This window comes from Neolamprologus brichardi, chromosome 1 (genome assembly GCF_056152115.1).
Source record: "Neolamprologus brichardi isolate AB-2024 chromosome 1, ASM5615211v1, whole genome shotgun sequence".
NCBI classification, from domain to species: domain Eukaryota; kingdom Metazoa; phylum Chordata; class Actinopteri; order Cichliformes; family Cichlidae; genus Neolamprologus; species Neolamprologus brichardi.
In genome coordinates, this window is record NC_142104.1 from 44,074,041 (window position 1) to 44,087,896 (window position 13,856).

The 13,856-nt window shown below is 40.6% G+C and overlaps 1 protein-coding gene across 1 annotated transcript; it reads left to right on the forward strand.

Moving 5' to 3' along the window:
- The first annotated feature begins 9,467 nt into the window (after nucleotides 1-9,467).
- On the forward strand, nucleotides 9,468-9,655 carry ctxnd1 (cortexin domain containing 1). Its single transcript, XM_006804179.2, has one exon. It carries the CDS (start codon nucleotides 9,473-9,475, stop codon nucleotides 9,653-9,655), a length of 183 nt encoding a protein of 60 aa, XP_006804242.1. The 5' UTR covers nucleotides 9,468-9,472.
- The last annotated feature ends 4,201 nt before the right edge of the window (nucleotides 9,656-13,856 follow it).

Sequence of the window (13,856 nt, forward strand, 5' to 3'; positions counted from 1 at the left end):
GACAATATTTGTTGTTTGTGTGACACACTATTAAAAATATAAAAAATATACAGTACTTAATTGAGATGGAAGATTTAACAGCAAAAGTTTAGATAACCACCCCCCCCTCCCAAAATGGTTTGTTCCAGCTCGGCTCTCCCCTGCTCTGCAGCGCCGTTGCTGCCAGAGCGATGGTGGCTGTTACGCAGCGGAGCGGAGGGGTAAGTGCCTGGCTTAAAACAGGACATATTAGCTGCATTTAACCTTCAGTTACTCTTTATATAGTTTGGTAGGAGTCAGACCATGTTTCTTTTTAGCTGAAAAACATTACACCAGGTAACCTGCAGTGTTGAAAATGTCTTTTCCGACGATGTTTGCTACCCTACAATCCGTCCTGCTCTGTAGTAAAATCAGTGATATTTGACCGTCCCGTTGCGCCCATTGAAATTTATATAGCCTATTTAAAATCTAAAACTTAACATTATCTAGCCTGCTGTTGTTACTACTGTCCTGTTTGAAATGTAATGAGAGAAACTGGTTATTTTGTCATATGTGCATGTGCCGATATTGAACCCAAGTTACTAACTAGCTAACTGACTGGATGCAGTACAAAGAGGCAGCCAGGTTCATAATGGATATGAGGAAGTTTTTTCAAAAGAAGGAGCCACATTTAGGTAAAAGTGTAAAATCAAATGATCCATCAATAAAGGATAATGTTGGATCAGTGTTTCAATATTTGTATCCTTTATTAGATGTGCATGTGGTTTGGTTATTTGCGTTTTGGTTGAAAGTACACTGAGAGAGGACTTTTTTTTATTAGTGATCTTAATAGTATTTTTTTTTTTAAATCTAATTGAATACAATCTATTTGTGTATGATTGTCAGTCCAAAGAGGGAGAGAGGAAAGAGGAGAACATGAGGAGAAAGTACAAGATCAGGAAGAACCAGGTAAGGAAACAGACAGGGAGTACTAACAGGCAAGACAGAAACTAATTTTACTCATACAATCTGGAAGTTGTGTTCTCCCTATATTAAAGCTGCTATACAGAATCTGCTAAACAAACTGGGTTGTCAGCCCTGGACTGCATTACCATATTGAGCTTCAGTCAGAGGAAGTCGGGTTGCCAAAAACTTTTTGAAGCTCAAGAGTGAGGCTGGTGCCATTCCAGATATGTTAACATTGTACAATCTTCTGGATAATCAGATCTTCCCCAAACTGAAAACTGTTATTCAGGTTGCCCTAACAAACCCAGTTAGCAGCTGTAGCTGTGAGAGGTCTTTTAGTGTCTTGAGTCAGCTCCATACCTGGCTGAGAAGGACCATGGGTCAAAGCAGACTCCAGCACCTGGCTGTGATGTCAGTTGAGAAAGAGATGCGTGAGAGACTTGACCACCAAAATGTGACAGATTTACCAACCTCAAGGTGAGGCGACATAGGTTAAAAGACAAGAAAAAATCTGCAGAGCCATAGTAGTATCTGCAGTAAAGATCTTTTCATATATTGTATACATTGTACCATAGGCCAAGGTCTCTCAATTTTCTAATTTTTTAATAATATTTTGTACATTTCAAGGACTCTTCTATTTTTGGAGTGTATTTTTTATGTATCTATTTTATATTATACATACACATTAAAAGTGAATCTCTGTCCAAAAAATGCACTGAGTTTACTTTTTACTCACTATGAGCATCACTCATTATTCTCCCGCAGTAATTAAGGTTAGGATATGTTTTTTTTTATTCCAATCCATTCTTCTTTAGCAGCATTTAAATAACCTTTATCAGATTTGATGGTTTTGTTACAGACTTTTCAAAAAAGTGTTTTGCTTTTCTTTCAAAAATGTGGGGATTAAATTGTGTTAAAACGTACAAAACAGTGATGTCATGTTTTGTGACGAGGACCCAGGCACAGAGAGACTTGATGAATTTAAGAATCTTATGATTTAATAAAGAAATTTGCAGACTTGCACAGAGAGGGTAAAATTATGATGACTGATAATGGAGATGAAGTCAGCAGACGATGAGGACAGAGAGGAACAGGGGTTTAAATGCACCAAGGAGACATTCAGAGAGAACTCGGGACAACTGGAGACATTTAAGGATGCAGGGACTGACAGAGACAGGGAAGACGTCTCATTATGACGAGTAAAGTTTATCTTGCCTGGATGGGCAGCTCTCTGGGTGCTCAGCACCCCCAAAGCTCTGATCCTAGAATCGCCCCTGACAACAACAACAACAACTTCCTGAGCACAGAGCAAAGCTTAGCCCTGGTGATAAGCTTCTGGCCCTCCTGTCTATTGTAGGATCTCCCGTTCCAGATAAGATTTATGGATCTTTACTCTACCGTATGTTATACAGGCAAGTCTATATCACTGGTTAAAAAAAGGCAACCCAATTGTGCCATGTACATGCTGAAGTTATACCTGTGGTGCATCTGCTAAGATGTGTATGGGGAACTCTTTTTTTTTCTGCTCTTTGGTGGAAGCCAGTTTGGACTTTGTGTGTTGGTGTAATACATTTGTCAGTAACACAGTAATGTAATGCTTAACGTACTCAATTACTTTTATGATAAGTAATGAGTAATGTGCAATGCATTATTTTTCTTGAGTAATGACCCCAACACCTGGCTGTGGCAGATCATAACTCACAAGATGCAAGGGTTTAGATGACCTTATTATATATAGTCGCCTGAAAATTGTGAAACTACAGAATCTAGATGTGTTTGTTAGACGTTTGCCTGCATCCAAATGTATTTTAGGATTTACAAATCTTTCATGGGGACACCATGATTTACAGTATATATAATACATAAACATCTCTATAAAGATTCAAATAAATAATACATAATAATACATTACATAGCAGTTTGGTTTCATCTGCAGCACTGACTGTAAAATGCTTCACACAAGTTGATCAAGTTGTTTTGGCTGGTGCAGGACCAAGAGGTGCTCAGCAGCAGCAACACTCTTTTCCATTTGACACAACAGAAACATTGTTTTATCCTTTTAAACCGAACTTTAACGTTACTCTGTCAACAGCCTATTGTCTAAATCCCGTCCCCAACCTTTTTTTTGCACGGACAACAAAATAAAACGAGTATCGGTACCAAAAATAAATAAATAAAAATATGTATTCATAACACACGGGAAAAGACACAGGGAAACTGAGGTAACGATAAAAACGAATAAAACCCTATAAACCATAAATTTCACAACCGAACCTCAAGCCAAGCCCGGGGGTTGCGAACATGAGAGACCCGACTGCACACGTCAATAATGCAGCGTAATGGAATAATCTCCTGATCCTCGCTAAAGTTATAAACTGCCTCCGGAACCCAGTTAAGGTCCAAAAAATCTATTCAACAAAAACAGTGATGCAGTTCAGTCACCGAGTCTTCTCTGCTGCGTGGAGCAGCCTGTGTCAGTCACCTTTTACACGCACTGCGGTCTAATAAGGACACTCAGCTGTTTGATATCAAGTGTTTATTGTTCCTGAATACAAATATTTTTTAAATATTTATTCGAAATAAGTATTCGTAAAAAAACACGATATTTGTGTCTATCCGAATACCGTATTCGGGTTCAGCTCGCTATAGCCTGAGGAGGCAAGTGTGTTTTTGTAACACGTTAACTCAGCTGTGAACTGTGGAGGGACAGAGGCGCCAAAATGAATGAATTAAATATGCCACGAAGTAATTAATTATTTGTTTAATTAATTAATTAAATTATTGCAGAGAGTAATTAACACCACCCAAAAAATCATCGGCTGCCCTCTGCCAGATCCTCCTGTCTCAGAAAAATCAGGACCATCACAGGTGACCCCCAGTGTTGCCAACTCCTCAGTAAGGAAAATCGCTATTGGCTGTCCTAAAAGTCGCTAGAAGTCGCTAAATGACGTCATCGCCTAATTTGCATAATTGGAGTTGGAGAGAGAAATAACAACGTGGAAGAGACATAAAGTGAGTAAAAAAACGCCCTAAATGCATTTAGTGTTTATTTAGAACTACGAATTAAATTTATTTTAGCAATTATTGTTTTTTTTAATGTCACAATTCCAACCCTGCTCCTTTACCCGGGCTTGGATCGGCAAAAGTGACCCGAAATAGGCGCTCTGGTGGAGTTACTTTGTGTGTGTGTGTTTATAAGTAGTTTTAAACCTGATCCACAAAACAGCATAACAGTAAGAAAAGAACTGACTGCATTACTGTCAGTGTGGGAGCAGCGGCTTCGCTCATGCGCGATTCATTTGCAGTTTGGACGCACAGGTGTGAACATCTCCTGCCCTGATAGCAGCTGGGGGAGGACTATCCTCCACCTGTGAGCGCTTTGGCACGGGTGAGGTGCCCACGGCAGCACCGCTGCTTGTTGAGAGTAAGAGCGATACGCGCTTTCACGTCAAAAAGTCGTCATAAATAAGTCTCCAATAATACCAGAAAAAGTCGCCAGATTTGTCGCTAGTTGCTATTTAGAAAAAAAAAGTCGCTAAGGGGGTCTGAAAACTCGCCAACTTAGCGACTTTCGCTAAGTTGGCGAGTTTTCAGACCCCCTTAGCGACTCTGTCTGCCAAAGACAGAGTAACACGTATGTACCATATAACTCCCACAAGTGCATACAGTTCGACACAACAGAAGCATTGTTTTATCCTTTTAAACCGAACTTTAACGTTACGCTGTCAACAGCCTATTGTCTAAATCCCGTCCCCAACCTTTTTTGCGCCAACCGGACTTTAAATACAACAAAATAAAACGAGTATCGGTACCAAAAATAACACAAGGGGAAAAGACACAGGGTGACCCCTTGCACCCCGCCCACCTGCTGCCCTCTGGTCTGCTCCTCAAGTCAATCAGGTCCCACCTCCAGACTCACTAACAGCTTCTTTCTCTGGGCCATTCAGACTGTTAACAAACACTATCACCCCACACCACACCCCTACCCACCCACATCACCAATCTGAGCCATGGTCTCAGTAACCCTCATCACTCAGGCCTCTCACATATGGACTCTATACTCCTTACTTCTTCCAAGCACATTGCTGTCCATTGTGTGCCTTTCTCTTGTTGTGTATATATTCACAGCGGGGTGGAACACCCATAAGTTTGTTGTACATGTAAACAGGAAACATAATGAGATGCAGACATGATAACACGAGCTTGACAGCATAGGACACACAGACATGAAACATGAGAGACCCGCAGACTTACCATGACGAACAGACGAGGAACACACTGCAGATATATTCAGAGGGAAAAGGGGACATGAGACATGGACATAACGAAGTACAAAAAGAACATGATGGCTGGGGGAAATACACATGATAGATGGAATGGGTCATTTGGGGGGGGGCCAAGTAAGCAAGAGGAGGAGACATTATTGAAACACATGAAGGGGCGACTTAGACACGAGGGAGTCTAATAAACAAAGAACTGGGAAACAGGAGCTTAAGATGACTAAATGAACTTAAACATAATCCATAAACATCAAATATATTAAAACTCAAAGTCTTGTGCTGAAGGTCTTATTACCTTTTGTGATTTTTAATGTCCATTTCATGTTGATTATTTCAGTGGCTGGATCGGCTTCCAGGAGGATAAGCCTGAAGCCATGCGAGCTCCATGCAGGTGGTCCTTTTCCACACCCCCTTTGTTTCACAGCACCTGGGTGTAACGTTGGTGAGTTAGTATTTGCTCCTTTTCTTCTTCATTTTGTCCTGAGCGACTGGTGAGTCCAGCTCAGCCTTCCTCTTGTTTTTACTTGATCATTGGACAGATTTATCTGCTTCAGTCGACTCTTGATTGTGCTCCAGCCTGCAACTGCTTATAATTTATTTTTATACATGTAATAAATATCTTAATATTTAAATGTATCTCACTGGGTTGCATTTTAAAACCTGTGCAGCCCTCTATTTAATTTGCTTAAATATTCCATCTTTATATTTCCTAGGAGTGAAATTCCCCTGGGTGGCATAAATTATTCTGTAGCAATTACACAAGAATATCCAGTAATGTCCCTGCCTACAATTAAACACATTCACTTACTGAAAATCATCTGCTGTGGCAAACGGCTGCAAGCCTTTGACCACAAACTGAGTCTCTGCTCGGTGACATTCGTCTATCCTGCCTGAAAGGAGACGCTACGGTAGACTGCAGCGAGAACTGCCAGCATCTGAGCCAGACTCTGTCTCATCATGGTCACCTAAACGCACAGTAATGGCAGGTTTGTAATAAGGCAGATCGCGCTAACATAATCTGCACTGTTAGTTGATTATTTACCTGCCGCATTAACGGGAGAGGACGTGCAAACGTTACCGCTGCTGCTGGGTTGAGATTCACGAGTCCGGAATTAAAAACACGACATTCATTTAAGGTCATCGCGTGTTTTGTGAGCAAATGCTTTTACATATTCGTAGTGTTTCCTCCCTTAAATGAAATATCTGCTTTGCAAGTATTGCAAGTTGTCCTGTTGTCATCCGTTCTCGTAACGTATAACCAAACTTTTGAGCGTTTGAGCCGCCGTGTTTCCTGCCAGGTAAATGACGCTCCGCAACGTGGTGACGTCATTCGGGGCGACTGGAATCGATAAGGGAATCGTTTGCAAAACTGGCAAACGATTCCAAGGAATTGAAACAGTGGGAACCGGTTCTCAACAAGAACCGGTTTTCGATACCCATCCCTAGTCAGGGCTATTACTCTGGTTAGTTAAGTAGCAGAGGGGATTGTTGATCAGGTTTAGCTACTTTGGTGTTAACAAACTTCACAACAGGTGCACTAGAGAGGCAACAATGAGACAACCCCAAAAAGGGAATGGTTTTACATGCTGCTAACATTGTTGCCCTCCTTATCTTTCCAAGTGTTTTTCACTATTTTTGCCTTTAGTTAGGGTCAGTGTCACGAGCTTAAAGGTTGCACAGATAGATAGTCCAGCTCCTCCAGGATTGCACATCAACACATGGCATTGTCAGCTTTGCTGTGTCTCCCAGCACAGTCTCTATACTGAAGGTTATTTTAACATCCATGGAGATACTGATATCCTCAACATGGCATTTAATTTATAATTCGATGAAGTTGGGTTCTCTCAAAATGTAAAAGAACCCTCCCTCAAGATGTTCAAACTCTACATCTATTCCTTAATCCTTTGTGCAGTTGTGGAAGAAGCTCAGTCCACGTTTGTTTTAGCTTTTACAGCATTGACAGGAAGAGGGAGCACACGGCCCCGGTGTATCTTGGCGGTAGCCAACTAGGTGTTGTCTCCACAGTCAGCCTGGTGCGGGTCAGCAGAGCAGCTACTCCATTACAGTGTGGTACCTGGATCTTGCATCTTTGTGTCAGTTTTGTGTCTTTCAGACTGAGAGCTCCTCTGCTTCTTAGGGTTGGCTTCATTTCTGGCAGGGTGCTGAGCTGGTGGCCATGTGAATGTGCTTAAGGTGTTGGACCACACCGTCTCCCCATGCGCTGTTTTACATATGGAAATGTAAATGAGTGGACAGAGAGTCTTGATGTGATAGAAAGCATGCTGTTATTTTGCAACCTTGGTTCTCTGAGTGAGAAACTCTCTCCCCAACTTTAAGGACACGTGGAAACACAATGAAACTATCAGCGATTTCATGTCTGCACAGCTGTTTTATAGTTAAGCTGTGAGGTGTGGCAGTAGTGTCTTCAAGAATCTTACGAGTTACGCAGTAACCGTACATATCCTGGTTTCTCAGATTCATTTTGGTTGTTCTACTTTTGTGTTTACAAGCTACAGTATTAAAGCTGCTGCATTTGGGTCCTGTCTAGATTTCATCTTTAAATCCTTTTGTTCTCTAATAAATGCCCTGTCATTGTGCTCGGTTGGTGACCCAGCGTTTTGAGTTTTGTTCTGATTTGATTTTCTCATTTCATTCATTCTCTGTTAGTGTTCAGGTTTTGTTCTCAGGGTTTCTAGGTCTTAGGCTTTCTTCCTGCGCCTCCTCTGTTTAGTGTCTAGTTATCCCTGTCTGGGTGCTTTCTCTGTTTCGTGTCCCTGAGTCTGTGTCTGTATCCCAATTCAGGGTCTGCAGCCTCAACGGTCCTCAAGGGCCGCGTACTCAAAGACCGCTAAGGCCGGAAGTGCGAGGCTTGTGAAATGGGACGGTGTAGCCTCTGTTGCGCTGCCCAGGTTGCCTAGCAACCATGACACTAACAGCTGGAAACGTTTCATACAGCTTTGTTTGACAGAAATGAAGGAGAAAATCTTTTGTTCATTTGTTTGTTTCTACATGAGCTTTGATCATTCTCTGATTAAGCTCAGCTATTGAACGGCGTATATTTTAAAGTAAAGGCTTTAAAACCAAGTTAGTACAAACGTCACTAATGTCATAACTTTGCCGACATGTGGCCAACAGGAATGTTTTAATGTTCTTCGTTATTAAACATTTGCACATAAATAAGTGACGTCATGTTCAGTACTTACTTAAAGTTTACTCTTCGGGCACCCCTCATCGTTTTTTTTCGGCAAAATTATCCACACCCACCGCTGCGCTATGCATTCTGGGATATGTTGGGCCACGAAGTCTACACCGCCACGTCCTTAAAATTCAGGGAAATGAAGGACGCATTTGAGGGCCGCATTTCGAGCAGCCTTCGAATTGGGACAGCCTTCGTCGCGTCGCTGTGACGTAATCGGCCTTAAAATGCGGCCTTTAAGGCTGCAGACCCTGAATTGGGACACAGCCTGTGTCTGTAAGTTCAGTCTGTGGATTTCCTGTTTTACTTTGAAGGTCTGTGTCTCATCGTGTTAATTAGGATCAGCTGTGCCTCCCTCCTGTTTGCCATTCCTTGTTTCCCTCCGTGTGTCAGTGTGTGGTTGCCTGTGTTTCCTGGTGTCTCTTCGTATCTCTTTTCATCATCCCGTGTTCTTGCATGTTATGGTTTCAGGTTTGTTCTCTAGTTTTCCCAGTTCAGATTTTGGCTTAGTTCTGTCCTCGCCATCCTCGCTGTTGTTTGTTTTCACCTCCTGTTAATAAAGCTTACTTTTTGGGCCCTTCTTAATAACTCCACACGGCTTGCCCTGCGAACCTTGACATGCCCCTTATTAAATACTTAGATCAGCTGATGAGCAGGTGTTCATAGTTCATGTACCAGACTCGCTGCTACAGGTAATTCGACTTTTACCTTTGCAGCTCTGAAACACAACAACATGTCCTTTAAATATGCTATAAATAAACATTTTTCTTTCCTTTTTTATTTGTTCAGTTTTTAAATAAAATAAAATAAAAAACTTGTGCATAATAATTTATGATAAAACACACGTGTCAGAGTAGAAACTGCTTCTTAGTCTATTAGTCTTTGTTCTGATGCGTCCGTATCTTTTGCCTGATGGCGGCAGTTTGAAGAGATTATGAGCAGAGTCTGAGGAGCCTCCACACATCTATAGTATAACACTCACCATGTCTCTTTGTTGTGCTTCCAGTCAGGTCTTCAGGATGGTAGCATGGTGTGTGGGCGTGTCTGAGGACAGCAGCAGTGAACAGCAGTCATGGAGATGGAAGGCACTGCTGAGCCAGCCTTTGTGGATGTGGACCAGGGCCTGACGTTAGCCTGTGTCGCCTTCCTCTGCCTGCTGCTGATGGCCATGATCATCCGCTGTGCCAAGGTCATAATGGACCCATATAGTGCGATTCCTACCTCCACATGGGAGGAGCAGCTCTTGGATGACTAACAAACTGAAACACATATATACATATCATAACACGAGTGGCACCAACTAGAGTAAGAGGGTAGTGGTGGTTTTTCATTTTTCATGTCACTAAATGACAGTGTGTGTTTTTCTCTAACATGTTGAAGCTCCAGAACACATGTACTGCTGTACAATGGAAAATTGTATAAAATCCAGACATAAACATGGAATTTACACATCAGCAAAGATTGAAGGAAGTGCTGCTATTTGAAAAAACATTGTTGGAGTGACACTAATACAACCAATACAATAACCTTGGCTTTTGTGCCAGGGATGTCTTCCTGAGCCTGACTTCTTGTTTGTGTAATAAACACAGTTAGTATTTACAAGTGGACAAAAACTTGACTGACCGCACATTTCCCTTTACAACATTACAGACGATGATATAAAGAAGAGAATCCTTTCACAGAAGTGGAAACAAAGAAAAATACCAGATAGTGATAACACAAAACTTAAGCAAAGTTTAAGAATAATCTAAAGTATCGTTTTAGTTTATTGCAAGTTTTGTAATGCTGACAAATATGATGTAACTTCTGAAGATATTGGAACAGGATAAATCAAAGTCATCATTTGATGACTGATAATTACATGTAGTCATCAACCACAGTTTATTACAGTTGTACAAAATATTGTTTTTCACTGTTTTTGGAACTTTGGTAGAAATTAGCAGTAGATAATCATGAAGCCATGAGGTTAACCTTATGGACACCTGATTGAGTTTCTTTTTAAAAATTTTATTTATTTATTTAAAAAAAACTAAAATATAGAGATTTGCCATTACTTTGGAGATAATAATAATAATAATAATAATAATAATAATAATAATAATACATTTTATTTATAGGCACCTTTCAGGTCACCTTACAATGACACGTGAACAATAGCATAAAAAACATAAAAAAAATGTATATATAATAAACATGGTAAATAAAATTTAGACATAAACAGTCATAAAAGTATAAAGGCAAGTATAAAAACTGAGCAGGTAAAAATGGACAAAGACAGATCAGGTGTATGCAATTCTAAATAGATGAGTTTTGAGACGTGATTTAAAAGTGGTGAGACAGTGTGAGGTCTCGGGGCAGAACAACTAAAGGCTCTGAAGATAAATGAAGACAGAAAAAACTAAACAACAGCAATGTTTGGTTATTTAAGTTGGGCCATGGGATGGTGTGCTACCTGGTCCCCAACAGCAAAGGGAAAGACACTGAAAACTGACCAAATTTCAGTCAAGAGATCACATGATGTGATGACACGAGGTTAACCATCAACCCTCTGCGGCCCAGGGCATAATTTGCTGTTTTTTTTAAATACTTTTGATCTTACTTTTATATTTATTTCACCTTTAAAAACTATTTGTCTTGCCTTGTTTGCTATAATGTTTTAGCACAACCTCTCATCAATTTTTCATTTTGCCATCCCGCGTTAACACAACTGATCTAAAATCACACATAAAACATAAAATCAGAGTCGGAAAAAACTCACAAACATGTTTAGCGAATCATTTTTTAAATGCAAATATAAATCGAACATTTTTAAAAACGTATGCACAAATTTTGCCAACAGCAAAGTAACATGCTGTTTACCTAAAACTGCAGCCAATTTCTCAGGCGTGTTTGTAGAACCCTTTAAAACGACTAAATTAAAGAACAATCTGGTTTCACGATAAGATGCCACACAAATTTGACCATTTCTGTCCACAACAAGACAGAGGAACAGTCCTGGGTCTAAAAACTGCAGGCCTGACAACAGGTGCATCACTCGTTTACAATCTGCCTTCATCAGTGGCTTCATTGTTTTGACACTCAAAACAAACAAATGACTACACTACACATTAACTACATAAGACAACAATACACACAAACTACACACTCCTAAAACGCTAAATGTCACATGTCAAAATTCGCTATCTTCCTCGCTCGCTCACTCTCTCTCTCTTGCCTGATGTCACTCCCAAAACGTTCCCGTCTTCCAGCCGAATGCCTTGTTTTGCCACATAATTCCAGGGAACGAATACCTAAATAATCATATTTTTGACTACAGGCCAAAGTTTCCAAGTAAAAAATTAAACAAATCTTTCTTAAATGTTGATTAATTCCATGGCAGGTCATGGTTTTAACAAACCTTTGTGTTGGTCCCAGGTCTCATTATTACTATTGAAATGATGGCCTACAAAACTACCTGCAAAAATAAAACAAGTTGTGTTAAAGAACATTAGCCATGATCTCTGTTATGTGCTGACAGTATATCGTATGATTTTGACATATGATGTAATGTTATTTTGGCCATCCACAGTAGAAGTTAAACAAATGCAACAGCCCCAGTTACTTAAATATTCAATGCTGTCATCACATAAGAAAAGGTAGACTAGCACAGCGGTCTCCAACCTTTTTTGCGCCACGGACCGGTTTATGCCCGACAATTTTTTCACGGACCGGCCTTTAAGGTGTCGCGGATAAATACAACAAAATAAAACTAGTACCGGTACCAAAGAAAAGAAGATTTATTCATAACACACGTGAAAAGACCCAGGAAAACCGAGTAAACGATAAAAACGATAACAAAATAACGCTGAAAACCGATAAAAACCCTGAAAACTATACATTTCACACCTGAGCCTCAACTCTCGCAGCCCGGTACCAAACAACTCACGGACCGGCACCGGTCCGAGGCCCGGGGGTTGGAGACCGCTGGACTAGCATACTTTTCTGGACAGAGACAATGGCACTTAACTGATTAAACAAGTTTACTAATAATTTCAAGTACTAGTCAGAACTTAATAACGGACAACGAGATAACATATGAGTGGTTACCAGGCTCTACAGAAAACAAATTGCATTACTGGAGCTGTAGGGTCAAAGGTTTTTAAGGTTTTCACCAATACTAACAGATACATTGTAGCAATTTCAGTCTTTTAAATATGACCCTTGCAAGTTGACTTATGGAGATGAAAAGCCAAATCACCAGAGTGCCCCTTTATATCACTTATTACACAAATACAACATAACGAGGCCTTTGAATATTACTTTCGCTATCAGCCACATGTGAAAATTTTATATGTTTTTTTAAATAACTCTGACTTGACAGAATTATAGCTTGTTTTTGATGTAGTGTCTGTGAAGATGAATGCTCAAACAATCTGTAGCCTTTACAACAGCAGTCTTGCTTGATTATGTGCTGATGCATGTTTTTATAGGATTTCCTCTCCTGGTGGTGAAGGAATGCACACACCGTATCCATGCAAACTCCAAAGCAGAGATCGAATGTTGTCAGATGTGTCCCGGTTTAGGGCGGTATAGCACTGACAGCTTTGCCTGCCTCAGCCACTAGTTTAAAATAAGCTGGGTGTTCTTGTTGCATATGTCTGACTTATGTTTGTGCATAGACTGCATTTATCATGTATGAAATGTAAGTTGCATGTTATGAAGTGCCTATGCTCATAATAAACAACAGAGGAGCCATTTAATACAGAGTTCTAGATCCGCTCCTCAAATCCTTTAAAGTCCTCGGACAAGTTTTCATTCGGGTTTCAAAATTGTGTAGTGTGTTTCTCCACAGACAGCCATCTACCAGAAAAACATATTCATACTCTGATACATGCATAAGAGCAACCTGGGGGTGGTATCTTACCCAAGGATATTTGACATGCAGCCTGGAGCCTCCAGGGACTGAACCTCTAACCGTCCAATCAGTAGATGACCTGCTCTACCTCGCATCCCAGAGTCTGAGGGCTGCACTCTATAGGCATTAACTACTGGTAGAACTGGTCATCTACCACTGAGGGGTTAAGTGTCCAGCTACTACAGTAGGCATGTCCAAATATCTTTGGGCAAGATACTGAAACTGAGTTGCCCTTAATGCATTTATGTGAATGTGTGCGCGATTGTTAGTTATTATGCCTTCTACCAAGAAACAGATAGGCAACAAACTAAAAGAAAAACACAGATGATTACTGACAGGATCAGGTGATGCTGCAACATTTTGCGACAACCGATTGGATATTTACTTCATTTCAGTTCAATGTTATTTATATAGCGCTAAATCACAACAACAATTGCCTCAAGGTGTCACGAAGTGGGATGGACTCAAGCGCAGACAAGGCAGCTTACTATACAACACCAGGTGCAAAGATATACAAGTGAGAGGGCGGGGGGAATCCAGGGCACAGGGAAATCCGGGAAAG

Coding starts and splice junctions, on each gene's coding strand:
- ctxnd1 (XM_006804179.2), top strand. CDS start 9,473: ATGGAGATGGAAGGCACTGCTGAGCCAGCCTTTGTGGATGTGGACCAG.